At 37.0% G+C, this 18,356-nt stretch overlaps 1 protein-coding gene across 3 annotated transcripts in view; it reads right to left on the reverse strand.

Annotated features, from left to right (window-relative positions):
- Positions 1–433: 433 nt before the first annotated feature.
- Positions 434–18,356, reverse strand: part of LOC120416849 (RNA-binding protein 24-like) — a 104,346-nt gene continuing 86,423 nt past the window's right edge. For all 3 annotated transcript variants that reach the window (XM_039578739.2, XM_039578740.2, XM_039578738.2), the window contains 3 exons: positions 4,061–4,223; positions 3,854–3,947; positions 434–3,781 (listed from right to left, as the gene is read on the reverse strand). In XM_039578739.2, coding sequence (XP_039434673.1) covers positions 3,624–3,781; positions 3,854–3,947; positions 4,061–4,223 — 415 coding nt within the window. In that variant the 3' untranslated portion in view covers positions 434–3,623. The remainder of the gene's footprint in view (positions 3,782–3,853; positions 3,948–4,060; positions 4,224–18,356) is intronic.

The raw sequence follows: 18,356 nt of genomic DNA on the forward strand, positions 1-18,356 counted from the left end.
CATGTATTATCATCGAGCATGTATTGTTGAATCATAAGCACTTTGACATTCGTTACAGATTCCAAAAACTTGTTTTTTCAAGATATAAAGTATCTAATAGTGATTGGGAGTGAACAATCAATGTTGCATAAAACTTGCTCAATAATTCCGGATTGTTGGATAGTCAATTAATTGCAACGGCAGCATCACCCACGCGAGTATCAAAATGTAAACACGGCCAGGCCTACTGCATTCAATTGACCGATGATTTGGTTTGTTAGGGAAAGAAAGGTATTTTTTAAGAGCATTTTTAAGGGGATTTTTTTTTCAGGCGCACTTTTACAGTAAAAAAGCGGGTGTAACAAAGTGTCCTATTTGGTTACCACCGCGTTTTTATTAGTAGATGCTAAAGGTCAATTTCGGATATCAATAATTACACGCAATCATTTCCATATGTTTTTTTTTACTTTTTTATTTTAAATATATAGTTTCTAATCTTGTATAATAATTATTTCTTGTTGTTTCCACTTTGTCACTGATTCATTTCGCATTTAATTCTCCGCGCATGCTTTCATTACAACTTCCTATATCTCTTATTACGTTTTTTGTTTATGTTATTTCTCTTTGTGTGTGAGTGTGTAAGTATGTGTGTATGTGAGAGTTTGTGTAAGTGATTCTTTTTGGTTCCTCTTGGTAAATTGAGTTGTTTAGGTTATCAGTAATGTTGTTTGCTTTGTCGTTTTCATTATTGTTAAAGTTGTAATAATATGATTTTTAATGTTTAAAGTATAATTGATATTTTTTTCTTTTTCATTGTAAAGAGTTATCTTTTCTTTAATATGCTTATTCCTTGCGTACTGCCTCCTTGCTTTTAACGTTCTTTTTTTTGTTATTTTCACATGTTTGTTTTTTTTTTATTCCTCCATGAAGTATAAAATACTTTTTCTTAAACAAATATTCGTTTTCTTGCTGCTTGTCGCACATAACTTTTTACATTGTTTTTTTTTTGTTGTGTTTCTTTTTAAAATAGTAGTGCCACCGCACAAATTGCGGGCACGTCCCTTTTTTTACCTCTTCTTTTTGTCGTCAAATTGCAATAATGAGATTCCATCGCGTAATAGTGTTTTTTTCCTTCTTTTTGTGTGTATTTTTTCTCTTTTAAACTTAACCACTAGAAATGGGATTGCTATTCATCGTTTTACTTTTACAGCGGTTTCTTTTGTTTGTTTGTGTACGTTTGGGAACAGTTTTCAAAAAAAAAAAAGTTCATACAAAATTGCCGCGGTTGCCAGTGTTTTTTTTGAGTGAATGAAGAAAAAAAGAAGTCAAAATTAGCTGCTCGGATAAAAGATTGATTTTCGTACGATTTTTTTTGCTGCATTCGCTCTAACACAAAGGATTTGCGATTGTGTGGGTTTCTTCACTCTATCATATAGAAAGATGTTAACGTTTTCCGTTGGTTGAGTTTTATGTGTGTGTGTGTTTGTTTTTTTGCAACTACTTTTAAAAAGAGAGAACTTTTTCAGTACAAGTTATAATGTTTCTAGCGTCGAATCCAAAATCATGTTTTGTTTACGTTTTTCTTCTTTTTAAAAAGGTTCTTTGTTAAAATACGTCTTTCTCTTAAAAGGTTTTCTTCATGTTCAAATGTTGAGAATACTCTACTTTTTTTTACGTTTGTTTTGCTTTATTTACTTTCCTCTTTTTTTTAGGTTTCGATTAACTCTATATTGTCAAAATTTGGTGGTGCGCTTCGTTATTTGTTGTTGAATTTATAATTTCATCCTTTTTATACTTTTTCATAAAATGCTACGACGACGACGACGGGGAGATTGTGTGCCACTTGGGGAAAGCCGGGGAAAACCATGTTTCTACTCTTTGTTTATGACAGCGGTGTGTTTGTGTTTGTGATTTGTTGTTGTGTCATTCCTCTTTCTCTTGTCATAATTCAGCACAAAAAGGCACGATTTTTGATAAGATTTTTAATGTTTAATTCTTTTCAGTGTGTGATTTACGCTTTTTTTCTTTTTCCGTTTCGCCGCCTACTCTGATCGAGTTTGTGTGTGTGTGTTGATTAGGGTTTCTTAGCTAAATCGGTTGAGGTTAGAGGGCGAAGGACTCCGCCTACTTGCGTTTACTGTACCGTTGCTGAAAAAGTCTCTTCATCTCAAATGGAAAGTTGAAAATTAAAAGAAATCATGATTTTTGCGGGAAACTTAAGCAAATGAAAAGAAAAGAAAGGTTGAGTGAAATTGTGATGTTTTTTGTTTGCTCTTGCTGGCTTGACTTGCACTAAATACGACCTACTAACAAAATAAATAATCCACACACAAAACATTTGACTAGATTTCGATCCATTTTGTGTTTCATCTTCATCTCTTCGCTAGCAATTATTCAACAACAAAAGAAAAAAAAAGTGTGGTCAGATCATGCCGATGATGACAGTTTGGGTTGACAAAAAAATCTTAACTTTAAACGGCACGGCTTGCTTTGCTTGTTGAGCGAGCATGCGCTTGAAATCAATTTTTAGGTTAGGAAATGAAATAATTTTGGTGAAAAATTTGGAGGAGATTTTTTTTTGCGGTTGTCCCGAAAATGTGTCGCTCTCGAAAAAAGTTTAACAGAATATGTTCCGCTTGTTTTCATAATTTTTTCATGTATAAATAGTGATTTTTAATATGTTAATAGTAGACTTTATAATTGATAAATATCACTAACGGTTAATCGGTAATGAAATTAATAAGTTTTCCATCGATTTCTCTCAGCCAACTGCGTCGTTTTTAACCCCTCTTTTCATGTAGATTAAAATTAAAATAATTTTTCTAATATGAAGTTTTTGTTTACTTTCAGTATATTTTTCTCTTGATAAAATATATGTGTTTGTTGTGATGTTCCCCGTCCGGAGGTCGGCGGTTTCGATCTAGGAGGATTAAGTTAGTGTGCCGCTTGGGATAGGAGTTGTTTGGTTTTTGGTTCCGATTTGGGTGAGTTTTTTTTGTTGTTGTATGAAATGTATTGCTTGTTGTATATAAGTTTGACGTTAGAAAAGGAAACGTTTAAAAATATTACTTTTTTATATTGCAATTAATAGTTGCATAATGTTCGTGTGTTTTTTTTTGTTATCAGTAGAATAATTTACAACTAAGTTTCATAAAGATAATAATAAAGGGATTTTTTTTGCTTGCTTTAAGGTTAAGATTCATATGTCTTAGTGTTGAGCTTTGTTTTTAATTACTTAGTAAATAATAAGTGTTGACCGTACGTAAAACTAAGTTATAATAAATAGGTTAATTTATGATTTATAATATTAATAATAATAATCTTTCGATAAGTAAATAATTGATTACTTAGGAGCTACTATTTGCATAAGTACTAGATAATATCTATATAAAAAAGAACTGCCTAGCTAAACTAGCTGCTGCTGCTCTCTGTCTGTTTTGCTGTGTCATTGTTTGCGGTTTGACGTTTCCGCTTGCTCCCTCGTTCTGCTGTTATCACTAGTGTCCGCTAGAGGGAGGGGGTTGGGACTGGTTGCGTGCTGTTTGCTTTTTTTTTGGTCGCCGCGCACTAGTTCAGATCTTATCGAGCCCACCACCCCCGAGCAGCGTCAGAAGCGACAACGTAGAGGACGCTTTCGGTAAATATTATTGAAGCCGAGCCTCTTGCAGCGCGGAAGCCGCCGCGGCGTTGGCCGCGTTCTGGTATGGCGACAGGCCGGGGTAGCCTCCGGTCGCCGCGGACGCAGCCTGTGGTAGCGCTGCGTACGTGTACGGGCCGGCCATGTACTGTGCTGCTGCGGCACCTGCGCGCGGAATATTAGGGTTTGCGTTAGAGCCATTAAGCTTAGCACTAGTGTGACCATTGTAAAGCCTACCTGTAGCACCGGCCCCTGCGGTCGCATACGGGTACGCCTCAAAACCGCTGTACTGGCCCGGGTAGGGCGCGGCCGCGGCTGCCGCTACGGCATTCTAAAAGAGGAGAAGAAAACAATGTTAAATCCTCTATTGTTAAACCAGCACCACCTAGCGGTGAGTAGATGCATTTGAGCATTCACTACTCTGCGCCAGATGTCGACACCTACCTGGTACTCATAGAACTGGCTGGTGGCGGCCGCGATCGCCGCGGCATGTGACAGCTGGGTGGCAGGAATTGGCATCAGTCCGGAGGCTGCGGCGGCGGCGGCCCCGCTCTGTCCGGCGGCCGTTCCCAGGTAGGGCGTTCCATAAATGTACGACTGGGGGACTCTGCGGAGGGGAAAAAGAAATAAAAATTGATTAGTTCAGTTTTAACGTGCAACAAACGCAACGCAACGCCGGGCAAACTACACAGTCAAAGAAGAGCACTAAACTCGCACATCCAAAACGGCAAACTTTGGATTATGTTATGGAAAAAATCAAATGAAAACAGTAGAAATAAAACGGAGAAAATAACGCCCAAACGCAAAAAAAAAGAAATAAAAAAACAGTAAAGAAAAGAAAACAAATTCTCAGTAAAAAAATATAACAAAGGTGGCTCGCAGCACTCAAAGTTTGTCAAAACTCTCTCTTCACAATTCTTCCGGTCGGTCAGTCAGAGCTTCCGAGTGTGTATGATTGTGTGTGTAATGTGTAAGTGTTTCACAAAAAAAAAACTAAAAGAAAAGAAAAACCAATCGAAGACACGCAGCACGCACAGAGCGAAGGCTAACTAGATCTGTTTGCCCCGGACACTGTCCAAGTGTCAAAAATAGAAACACCGAAAAAAACGAAATCAATACAAGTCCCGAAAGAAAAGAAAACAAAACTAAAACAGTGAGACAACAATAGTAATTAACAAAAACAAACAGCAGCAAACGGCAATAAAACAAAGAAAAGAAACGAAAACAAAAGTAAACAACAGAAGAAAAACTTGTGACGTTTGTGTGTGTGTGTGTTTTAAGGTGTCTGTGTGTTGGAAAATAACAAAAAAGAGATACAAAAACAATGACAAATAAAACGAAAAACGCACGCACGCAATTCCTGCCTGCCTGTTGTGGTTCTGGGACTTGGTTGGTTGATTGTAGGTTGTGGGAAGTGTTTGCACTGAGGGCGCTAATTCAGGGGCATTTTGACTTTTCTTCAGTTATGTAAACAATGGTTTCGGTGACGTTCCAACTGTCAACCATTGGGACGCATTGCACTGTAAGGGGGGAATCGGAAAGAAACGGAAAGGTTGATAAGATTGTTGATTTTTTGACGTTTTGAAGAATGATAATTGAATAAAAAATGCGCTGGACTATTTGTCATTTTTTCCCACCTTTTTAAGGTAACTGACCTTTAGATTCCCACCATTTTGTGGCTTGCAAATATTTAGACTGGATTCGAATTTTGGAAAAAGGTAAACTTGTTATTGTTTCAGGTAGATTTCGAATTTCCAAAGTAGTTATTTTTTATTAAAAGAGTGTTTTTTATGCAATCTAACTCAAGAAATAGAACTCTGATAAATTTGATTTACTTTTTTTTTAAATTTTCTTACATTGATTTATTTTAAGCGAAACTTTTTTGAGATGATCCGTGGAGAATTTCCCTTATCCCCTTAAAAAGGGAAGAATTTTCAAGGGAATATTCAAATTAAGGGATTTAGTTGATTTTTGTAAATTTTAAGCTTCATTTATTTCATAGATAACTGTGCATTATACAAGATATTTCGAGGATTTCTTTCTGAAAGTATTTTTTTCGTATAGTTTACCTCCAAGATAATAATTTTCCACACGAGTTACCCCTTAATAGTTCCCAAGAGGGTACACACGACCACCACGTAATCAGATCCAACCGCGATTCGATTTCAATGGTCGATTGGCAGTGTTATTCCCCACATATGCTTCTGTATGGTAGCTTGTACGTGGCAATTGTCACTCACTGCACTTGTCGTGTGTACAGCTTTAGAAAAAAAAGCCACCACAAATACAACCACCATCTCGTGGGGGAGCGAAACAGTTTGAGGTGTGTAAACAACAATCGTGTGGCGGTGGTGAATAAAGGTGGGAGGGGCAAAATTGTCAGCCACAACACTGACAATAAACAACCAAAAGCACGCATACATATAATTACCGTCAGTCGTCACTCGGTCGGGCGATGGCAGCTCTAGAAAAATGATCAACCCTTTTGCACCGAGGGGCGACCATTAGGTGACACGTTGGTGACGGATATCCAGATTAAATTTTAAATCGAAAAAAATAATGATAAAGTACCATGCGTCTCCATTACGCCAAAAAGCAGAACAGTGACTTCAATGACTCCCAAACAACGAACCGTCAAATTTAGCCAAAAAAGGTCTAATTTTCAACTATCGTCGCCAACTTTGACCATCGCGCGAAGCGCTATTTCAGGTGCCAGTAAACGAAAAAAAATGTCAATGCGCGCACACACAACAACAAAAACATTGTCAATTATTTACGGCGACCAACACACGACGGCCATTTGTCACCCAAACCAACTCACCAATGGCAGGCTCGCTTGCCTGCCGATAATTATTGGTTCTGGTCGGGTTGGGTGAACACACGATACCAGCGACAATATTCTCGGTTCGGGAATGACCTTATTCTCGCTTGGGCATTGTGATAAATGCTGTAATCTTTGGGACAGATAAACGTGTACGTTTGCGTACATACACACAGGTAACACTATTGAAGCACAAGTTCAAGGATGAACGCGATTGGAATTGTTGATAGGTTCTGAATTTCATGGAATGAAATCTGGAGCGATTGACATTTTTCAATAATGGAATACACATCTCTGTTATAGTATGATTTAATGTTTTGTTTTTTCTTTTGATTTTTTTTAATTTTCAGATATATTGTCGATTTTTATCCTAACTGTTTAAAGAGCAGCGAAAATTTCCTAAAGTTTTCTTTTCCTTGAAAATCGGACAATGATTTACTTAGATATTGAGCGTCTCTTAAGCACAAGTACAAGCTCAAGCTGAATTAGTTAATAGTCAGCTTGGAGAAGAATTAATATCAAAAAACCTTATTAATTAGCAACTTTTTGTTTTGATTTTCAATAAAAAAAACTTTTTAGTCAAAAATATAATTTTCAAGACAAATTTCACCCTTATATTTTTAAGATTTCCCTTATATTTTTAAGATTCCCCGATATAAAATGCAATAAAAATGATCAAAATCGTAAACTTTATAATGTTGAATTTACAGGTGTTTATAAAAAACTAAATTTTAAATAACAATGTTTCAATTTTTTTTTCATTTGGGGAATTGGAAAAAAATATAAAGAAACAATGAAATTGAAGTTTTAAATGTCACCAAAAAAGTACCCAATTTTCAAAAGGCTGATATCTCAATAAAAAAATGCTTTAGGTTGTTCAAACTAAAAAAAAACGAAAAGATTGGAAATGAAAATCGGATAAATAATTTCTGAGATATCAGCATTTGAAATGGAGTGCTGTTTGAGTGACTCACAAAACTTTTTTTTTAGTTCTAGTGGCAGTATCTCAGACACAAAAAAAAAAACTATCTTCAATGTTTCCTCATACGAACTTTCATTTTTTTAAAAGAAATCAACAATATTTTCTAAAATAGGCAAATATATCCACTACCTTTAAAAATCGAAAAAATGGGTTTTACTCAAATTTAACTATTAGTGGCTACTTCAAAAAATAAAGTACTTTTCATTTGTTGATTCAAACTCAAAGAAAAAAATTATTTGGGTTTTTGCTTGAATTTAATTTTGTTCAAAAAGTCACTATATCTTGTAATAATCATAACCCAACGGCATTTGCTTAGAAAAAAATTCTTCGTATAGTTTTGAAAATTAAAAAAATACGAATTTAGGTAGTTGAATTTTGTGGCAAAAAGTTAATAATTTCTTTTTTAAAGTGTAACTTTTTTCTGAGTCATAAAAATTCCTTTCTAAGATACAGATTTTTTTTAAATATTTACATACAGTTTTTGTGTGGTTAGCTGACAAAATTGTATGGAGACTTGTATGGAAAACTTAATGATATAACGAAGCCCGATTTTCAAAAAGTTTACTTAAAAAAAGTTAAAAATATTTTTATTTTTTCCATATTAAAAATCGTCAGCATTTGATTTTTGTATTTTTTTAAAAAGCTAAATTGAAAAATTGGTGCTAGTCATGCACACGGGATATGTCTTGAGAGTCTTCACCTCAAATTTCAGCCAATTTGGTCCATCCCATCTCGAGATATCGTGGCACCCGTAAATCAACTCGGGTTTTAGAGAAAAACGCCAACAAAGTTTGACAGCCCGCCTTGCGCATGGCAAATTTTTTAACTTAAATCGTCTCTTACTCAGTTTAATCATGAAATATCTTCATGAAACTTTCAGGAGTGATTAATAATCATCTTTTGAGTGGATTTATCAAATATTCTGTAATATAAAATTTTGTGATTTTCTACATGTATGTAACCCCTTAAGACCGGGTTGAGTGTTTGACAATAAAAAAACTCTAACCAAAAATTATATATAATCTGCTCAAAAATTTAAAAAACAGTTCACGAAAGAGATCCATTTTTTCTTGGGAATAAATCATTTGGATTTGTACAGCAATTAAAATAACGAGAAACCTCGAACACAAGACTTTTTATGATCATTCAATCGAATAAAATGCCCTTATTCAGAGCTTCATCTCCAATTCCCACTCAACCTTTTACACGTGTCCATTGCCTCGACCCCGCAAGGGGAGAGGGAGATATCTCCCAGCACAAAACCCTCCCTGTGGGGCACGACTCAGCCCCATTCCACCACATTTCTTCTTTCACTTTGACTTTTGGAGCACACAAGTCAGTGCAATGGCGGCGACACAGAGGAAGAAAAGGAAGGAAAGAGACAGAGATCACACAGATTGCGACCGTTTTTCTCCCACCCACGTCCCACGTCGGTGACTCGAACTAACGACTGTCTTTTAAGTCTCACTCTCGAGAAGGGAGGGAAGAACCGAGAAGAAAACCTCAATCACTGCCGTCCAATGAATGGCTTTGTGAGTGAGTGTGTGTGTACTCGTGGTTAGTCGATTGTACTTTTGTGGTGTAGTTAATCCAGTTGTTGTCGTCAATTATCACCACCACCAAGCAATGTCGTCGCCGCCATTTTGTCTCCCCCCTTTTTAAAGCGACTTCAAGTGATCGCGCGAAAAACAGCGATGGCGACTGAGACCTTCGACTTGATCGACTTGAGCGTTTGTTTTCGTAGTTTCGTTGACGTCGTTAGTGGAGACGGAAAACAGTGTGGGCGAACTCAACAACAACAACAACACGCTCTGTTTGAAAGTTGAGAAATGTGTCTCAATTCGAGTCTTAACGATCGCTTAGATCTGTCACCTCCGCGCCAGGTTTGCCGCAAGGGGTATTTTTGGTCCACTTCGGGGCCGGAAATCAATTAATAACCCGTTGGGTGACATGTGGCGCAGCAAAACAGTTGGCAGCACTGCTTTGCTATTGAGATTCTCTGGTGGTGGTGACCAAATTGACGAGTGTGCCCTCCGAGATCGGTTACGGATGAACACGGCTGACCGAGCTTGCAGTTCTGGCTTTTAGAGGTTTGGACCGTGGCCAAGTAATTAAATTTATTGATGATTTAGACGTTTGTCACACCGTTGTGGTGTGTATTTATGCAAGGGATATGATCGATGGAGAGGGACTAATAACGAGTTTAGTATTCCAGAAGATGATATTTTTGTAAATTGAGGTCATAATGATCTATTTTTTCACAGTATTTGCGAGGCTGGATTCAGTCGGATTTGGCATCCCATAAAATAATTAAAAGTTAATAAATCATGTCGAATATCTGGCAACCAGATATAATAATATCATTATCACTAATTTAATGAATTTGTCATATTATTTGAACTTGAATAAACAAAAACAAGAGCAAGAAGTTGCCAAATTCCCGAGTTACAAACAAAAAAGTATACAATAGTCGGGCATTTACAAGTGACAAAATGTCCCCTGACTAAATTCCTTTTGGCCAGCTGTAGCATTTGCATTGTGTGACAAGATAGCACGATCAGATCGCCACTATCTTTCTATAAGAGTGTACAGTAGGGTGCCCAGAATATGGGACTTTTTCTCAAAACCTCGCTCCACAAGCTGAATATTGTTCCTTGGGCTATTTTAGGACTCTGGACCAAATATGAGCAAAATCGGTCAACATTAACCCATTGATACTCGAAGGTGAAGTTTGTATGGGAAAAATCGAAAAAATGTATGGAAAACCCAATTTTCTTACGGTTTTGTCTGCACGGTGCGCTACCTCCATCCAAATATTCCCAAAAGTGAGATTCTTATTGAAAACAACTTTGCAGAACAAACCAAAGCTGTAAAACTCGATCCTGAAGAGTTATTATCGATTTAAAAAAGTCATTTTTGTATCAAAAACATTTTTTTCACCAACTTCAGGCTCGGGTATCAATGGGTTAATCTCAACCAATTTCGCTAAAAATTTACACAGATGCTTAAAATAACCAAAAAAAAAAAAACGTTTTTTGCTTGTGGAGCAGGGGGTCATTTTTTTCTGGGCACCCTAGTGTACAGGGTTTTTTTTTGCGGTTTTGGTGAATATCTCAGGATTGAAATTTAATGTTGAGGTTCTGAAAAGGTCAACAGGTGAGGCATTTAATGCTGAACAGAATGGCGTTCTCAACTAAATTTGGTCCAATATACGACATGCGACACAATAGCACGATCACGACGACTAGATTTAATTAACTAAATTAATTCAATTGCTAGATTGTACTTGGAAGACTTTTACGAATAATCGTGAAACTAGCACATCTGGCAACCCTGAATTTAATAACATAAGCCAAATAAGTGTAATTGTTGAGGGTAAGGCATTGATTTACAAATATTTCCATCATTTTGCTATTTTGCCTCATATTCATACGATTTATCATAAAATTGTCATTTTGTTGCACATTCCTCGAAAAGAGCTCTACAAGTGGAGCAAAATTCCCCCGAGCTCCAGTGCTGCCATCTCTAATTGCTTCACCTCGCCTTGCGGCGAGTTCCCCGACCTTACGGGAGGGGGCCATAATTTATTCAATGATGATTTCGCCGCCTGAATATTGTAGGCCACCGACATCATCGCAACTGGAAAACACTCTCTATTTCCAATCAGCGAGAGTACAGAGTACAGGTCTTTTCATCACTTCCGAGGAAATTGTGCTGTCGACGACTGTGTGATGCCATCGAGGATTGGTCAATGCTTTTTTGATGATGGTCAAAGCTTTCAAATAACTTTTTTTTATTATTTCATTTTCTGTCCTCGGCAACAAAGTCCGGCAATTCGAGGACACACAAAACACTTCCATTAGGGGAATTCTGGTGCTTCTGGTGTCATGTGTTGTGCATATCGCACGATTTATATCAAATTGAAGTAATTACATGTGTGCCTTCCCAACGTCGACTTTGGTTGATGGGCGACCCGGGGTCGCCCGGAGTTGTCCATAATTTATAACATTATTTATATGTGTCCCCTCACCGGAGGTGAATCCACAACAAACCAACCTTGGACACGTGGGGGCGCCACCTACCACCCAGCTTGGGCGAACATTTCTCAACAGAATGATAACACAACATTGTGCTGGTGGGTGGAAGGAAAATATGACAATTTCTCACCACCTTGGCTGGAAAGTCCCCAAACCACCTTCCTCAATTAGTGCTAATGGTTGACAATTTTTCGGTAATGACGTCCGACTTGGGAGCTCCCAGGTAATGAGGCTCCCCTTCTTTTTTTGGTGTTGTGAAATCCCACCGCTAGAAATGTCAAAAGTCGGCGTGACAAACCCACGTGGCTGCAATTCTTCAAGATTCTTAGCCAACTTAAAGTCGCTCAAAGTCAGCGTAGTCCCGTCCCAACTGCTCGTCACACCGAACGAGACTTTCTAAAAATATGCCCCACCGACTAAGCCAAAACTTCTTCTTCTTCAATTCATTTTCTTTAAAAAAAAGTTGAACAGCAGAGTTGAGTATCTCAGACCAAGGGGAATGAAGTGACGACGATCGACTTTGCCTTCTTCTTGCTCGTTATTTTGGGTGAAGATCATATTTTTAGAACTGTCGTCTACGCGCGAAGATCTGCGCCACGTTTTGCGGCAGTGCAGTGCAGGAACTCGGCACGAGGCCCAAAAAACGTGGTTAAGGTTTGCTTAGTTTTAAAAGTATGTTTTAAAAACTTCGGTGACTTCTATCATAAGAAAACAATTACCAAATCTGTATAAAATAAACACCCCAAAAACCAAAAAAAAAAAACATTTTTTAACTTCTGAGTTTGTTGAAAAATTGAGGATGAGAATCAGCGATGGAATAATCATCATCAAAAGAAAATCATTGGACGTTCATCAAGAGAAAAAATCCGAAGGGAGCATGGCTCTCCTCTCTCGCGCACGAAAGATCGATAAAAGGATTCTAAAAAAATCATCATCTTGATTATTCAGCGGAACATCTTTTTCACTACTACACTTGCAAGTGAAACGTCACACGTCGAAAAATGACCTGCCACATTTTGTAGATGGGCAATGTGTGTAAACAAAACGAAATAAATAATTCTAAGTGGTGCTGACAAGGAAATTCACAAACAAAACATCAGCAGATTGATTTTCTAGGAGAATTTCGGGAGCGATTTTCTTTTGCGTGATTTGCCTCCTCTCTCTTTCGCGGGTGAATAAAGTTCGCAAGCGAAAATGATTTTTTTGCGATTATTCCATCCCTGATGAGAAAACTTAAAACAAAGATTATGACTATTTTTACTGATAACTTCGAAATGGTCTGTCAAAAATCACGCCCTAAAAATATTAAAAAATATGTAATCATTTTTCAAAATACTAAAACTCAAAAGGCAGTTTAGGACTCATCGGTTAAGTTCATCGATGCCTTCTTATGTTGGAAGCATTTTTTTCAATTATTCTATTCTCTGCTCTCAGAGGTTTAGTTTTTTTCTGATGAAGCGAAATTTTATGACAGGGTTGCCGGATTAATCGAAAAAGCATATCTAATTACTTTCCACCCAAAGAATATTCTGTCATTTATTTTCATTAAATTTGATACAAGTCAAAAATTGCTTGCTTTGGAGAAACTCCATTCATTCATTTATTGGAACTAAATCAATTTGCTTAAGATTCTTTGGATGTTTTTGCAACCGAATTAAAAAAAAATAGAGGTAAAACTTTGAAAATGACGTAGAGCTACGTCACTAAGTCACGTTCTTTTGCTAATATCAAAATTATTTTTTTCACTGGAAAGCAATCGAAAAAGAAGCAAAGTTACTGCTCAAAACATGATAATTTAAGTAGAACTACTCCGTTTAAAAAAAATATGCGGTTCCTGGACTTGATGACGTCGGGCTCCGTTTGCACGTTTATCGTTTCAAGAAGGCTACAAAGTAGTCTACACAGAAATCGGAAGCAATTTAACAAATTACCTGCCACCTTCCGTCTTACGCTCCAATATCGAACCCAGAACTGCACCGTGTGTACAATGTCAACCGATAAGACCTTGTCGCGCGCGCAACTCCACAATCGACTCCATGGGAACCATTAGGGGCGAAGCTCGTTTGACCCTTGCCGTCAGTAATGGCGGCCATTGTTTACATTTTCTTTTGTCAGCAGCAGTCTCGCGTCACAAACAACAATCAACCTCCAACTCGTGTGTTGGTGGTGCGCTACGCGCACGCTGATTAGCATTGCAAAAAGTTTAAATTAAAAATTCGACGACTAACTGTACCAGGTTGAATTTGAGCTGGAAGCAGTCGAGCCGGAACGGTGGAACCGTTGGTCGGACTAACCGACTGACAACTTTGATAAACCCGGTTGTAGTTTATGATGTACTCATTTAACAACAGAGAGAAAGAAAGAAAAAAGTGAAACTTGACAACTTTTCACAAGAGGGAGGGGACCGCGCTATTCACCGCCGAGTGGCGCCACTCATCGAGGGACTCCAGTTACACAAAAGGGCGTCCACGTCAGCCGCTTTCAGCGGATGTTTCAAACCGGAAACAGCAGTTGCTACACCCTTCCCAGAATAGCTCGTGTTTGAGGTTGAAGAGAGAGGTGTAAAGAAGCTGTCAAGTGGTTCGCGATATCTTTTGAATGAAGTAGGCGGTGTGGGGTGGCCCTCTAGTGGCCACTAGCGCACCACTTTTTTGATTGGCGCAGCGCATTTCAAGTGGCCACCGCCACTCGATGAGGGATCGATGAGAAGTCACGTACTCGTGGGTTTTGAAAAAAGTGATGAGCTGACGAAAGGTTTTTTTGAGATTTATATGCTCTCACCTCGTTTGGGAGGGATGTTGTAATAAGTACAATTAAGATTGGTTGAAGTGCTGAGCTAATTTGTTTTCGGATATCAGTTTTTGTTGAAACTAAAAGCATTTGACAGTTTGAACGTCGTGCCACGTGGTTGGTTAATGGACATCAATAAACTGTTAAAACATCGAAAGAAAAACGTAACATAAAATACAACAACAGAAAAAAACGACAAACCCGATTAATCGCTTTTAGTGTGTGATATATATTCAACCAAATCCAAAATTTGACCCGTTTTGCCGGCAAACTCACACTCCAAACTCACACACACGAAATAGACACACATACTTCAAAAAACGAGAAAACGCAACTCTCTTTTTCTGAGTGTAAAGTTCTGGAAACGCTAAAGCAGTTATATACTTCAGTACTCTTAGATTCTTAGTATAGTTTTGCGTTGTATCTTTCTTTCTTATAAGTCGCTATATTTAGGGAAAAGTAACACAGTACACCTCTAGGCACGCTAGGTTTAAAGTTAGTCGATCGATTATGTTTCAAGAAAAAAGAAAAACAAAAAAAAAGAAAAACTCTGACAATGAAAGGCGCAAACGAAATCTTTTTCCACACACACACGCACACTCTTTCTCTCACATTGTTTCATCTCGAATTTCGAACGAACGATTTTTCCTAAATCACAGCTGAGTGAAGTGGATCTGTCATCGGTCCACCACGTGGACGGCACACGACACGTGCGCCGTTTAGGTGATGGGTCTTTTTTTTTCGTTATTTTTTTTTGTGGTGGTGTTCAGAAAGGAGAAAAATAAGAGAAACAAACACAACTAATTAGGCTCGCTAAAAATAGTGGGAAAATGCTAAAGGTTTTTCTTGTCATTACAGATTTCTAAATTGACTGCTCAACTGCTTGCTCGCTTGGGATGTTTACTATGTATGAAGAGAAACAACTATAAATCACACTACCAACTAGATTTGTCTGCTGTGAGAGATGGAACGCTGTCTAAATGGCTAAAATTTGAATGAAGAAACTAAACAAAAAAAAAAACACTGAAAAACTCTGAATTGTCACCTAGAGCGTAATTTACGACGGGGGCTGAATCCTGCGCAGGGGGCTAACAACACGTGGAATGATCGAAAAAAAAAAAGGTTTTGAGACGGGGTTATTGTGTGCTTTTTTGGATTTGTAAAAGGGAAAAATAACAGAAGCAAATAAACAAGTTATAAATTGATCTAGTACACTAAACCCAAATGAGTGAAGAATAACAAAAAGTTAAACTGACACAGAATTGCATCACTTCACAACGATCCGTTTGTCTAGCAAATACATTATCCGTAGGCTGGCAACGAAATCATGATAAAATATTGTTGATTTAAAAAAAAAAAAAGTGTTTCGAAATTACAAAAAAGTAGCTTAATCGCCAACACTTTCACTGTGTTACCAAACCTTAATCCGTAGGCCGGCAAAGAAATTATGAAAAAATATTGTTGCTTTTAATAAGTTCGAAATTGTTTAAAAATTAGAAAAAATATATGAAAGGTTATTCACCAACACATTCTGCGTGTTACCAAACTTTAAGCCGTAGGCCGGCAACGAAATTATGAAAAAAATGCTTTTTTTTCTAAATAAAATTATTTAGAAATTAGAAAAAAACAATATTGTAGTAGGTAATTAACGAATACTTTCTGCATGTTACTGCATATTAATGCTTTCAAAAAAATCTGAACTTGAAAGCATAAAAATATTGTAGGTTAGGTCATAGGCCGGTAACGAAATCAGAAACAAATATTGTTGCTTTTAATAAATTCGAAATTGTCTAGAAATTAGGAAAAAATATTTTAGGTTATACACCAACTCTTTCTGCGTGTTGCCAATTCTTAAACCATAGGCCGACAATGAAATTATGAAAAAAATTGTTGCTTTAACAAAAAAATCAAAATTGTAAACAAATTTAAAAAAATAGTTTATGCACCAACGCTATCTGCATGGTTACCAAACCTCAAGCCGTAGGCCGGCAACTAAATTATGAAAAATTATTGTAGCTTTTAAAAAATTCCAAAATTTTTTGAAATTAGAAACCCAATGTTGTAAGTTGTTCACCAACACTTTCTGCGTGTTACCAAACCTTAAGCCGTAAGCCGGCAACGAAATAATGGAAAAAACTGTTGCTTTTAAAAACTTCAAAATTGTTTAGAAACTGAAAAAAATGAGTTTATTCACCAACACTTTCTGCCTGTTATCAAACCTTAAGCCGTAGGCCGGTCACGAATTTGTAAAAAAGTATTGTCACTTCCTAATGAAAGAAGTATAACAAGAAATGTAAAAGATTTTAAGATTAAAATGTCACTGAATTTGGTCAACCTAAGAAGTTTTTCAAAAAAAATTGACCAACATTGTGTGTAGGTGTCTAACCAGTTTCATAACAGTAGGCCGGCTATGAAGTTATTCAGCAATTCTCCACGAAAACAGCATGATTCGAAAAAAAAGTTCTCCGATCGGGCTCAAAATTTTTCTGGGGGTTCCTTGGCCAAAATAATTAGACCGGAATTTTTTTGTTTGGCCATTAGGGTGACCTACGCCGTGTTGGGGTGGTCCGAAAAATGGAAATTTTCGTCGATTTTTGCAAAAACCACTTTTTTCAAAAAATTATCGCGCCATTTCATCCGATTTTAGCTGTCCTAGACGCAAAAAAAGGTGATTAGTTTGGCTATTTGGTAAAAATAGTAAGAAGTTTCAAAAATCCAGCTGAACATTTGAAAAGGTCGTATGAAAACATAAAATGTTGTTTTGAAGGTCTCGGGACCAAAGAGCCTATGTCTGAAAATATGTTTATCGGATTCCTCGGAAAATTTCACATAACGTATCAAAAAATGGTGAAGTTATGTTTTCAATACTCTGAGATACTATTTTTTGAAAATATTTTTTTTAATTGAAATTCACTTCAAAAATTAAAAATATGAATTATTTATCAACATTGTCTGTCGGTAAAAAAAATGAATATCCTTAGGCCGGCTACGCCGTAATGGAAAACATTTTTTTTTCATCCATATGAATGAAATCTGAAATCAAAATCATATTTGTTCAAAAAGGGATTGATTTGCGTCAACTCGATTAGTTTGCTTAATACAATTCGCACCAATACTGTCTGTGTGTAATCAATTTAAGAGCCGGATATGAAACTATAACAAAATGTTAACGCCCAAACGCATGAAATCAAGCAAATAATACCATTTAGTGTATTATAATGCCACTGAATTGCGTCAATTTGATCAATTTGCAAGAACAACTCATCAATAGGCCGGCTACGAAGTTATGGAAAAATCGATTTTTTTAATAATCAATCCCAAGTTGTTTCAAAATTAAAAAAAATATATTTTAAAATCTTAAAAAACAAATCCAACTACCCACTGAAATGTCTTAATCAATCCCATCAACTTTTCTCCAGCTTCACAATTCGTTACGGAAATCAAACCGCCTCTTAAAAGAAAACTGCTGAAAGGAAAAATTTCACATCAACCTCCTCCTCGCCTCAGACCATTAGTTGCGGAGATCAATTAAGTAATCTCGACGTAACTTTTTTTCTTCGATTTGGGGTGATGGTGGCAAATTGATGCCTCAACAACGCGAAATCATCCGAAATGATCGCGGGCTCGTTTTTTGGGGAGGAAATTTTCAACAACAGGTTTATCACGTGCACGCGGCTCGCACACAGGTGGTAATTTCTTATCCGAAAACGGTGTTGTGAATGAAATTGTTTCCTGAGCGAAGCTTTTTTGGTGAACGTTTTGCCCTGTAATTTAATCATTTGATCATTAAATTTGATGGTCATTTGGATTGATTTCTTTGCATCAGATATCAGCGCAAATTTGAAAAAATCTGTCAACTTTCAACGACAAAACCAAACTGTTCTCATGACATTGAACCACGAAACGTGCTCGCGGTGACTTTTCCACATGCAATAAACACGCATTAGAGGCGTAATTAAATTCAAAGCTGTCCCCCAGCCCCAGGTCAACCCGTTTGGAGTCCGCCGAACCAGAAAAGGTCAATTACAGCCTAATTCAATTCATTTACACGTCAAACCAACTTTAAAGTGCAAATTAATTCGTCATTAACAATTTAGCGCATCCGAAAGC

The sequence above is a fragment of the Culex pipiens genome, chromosome 2, assembly GCF_016801865.2.
Source record: "Culex pipiens pallens isolate TS chromosome 2, TS_CPP_V2, whole genome shotgun sequence".
Classification (NCBI taxonomy): Eukaryota; Metazoa; Arthropoda; class Insecta; order Diptera; family Culicidae; genus Culex; species Culex pipiens.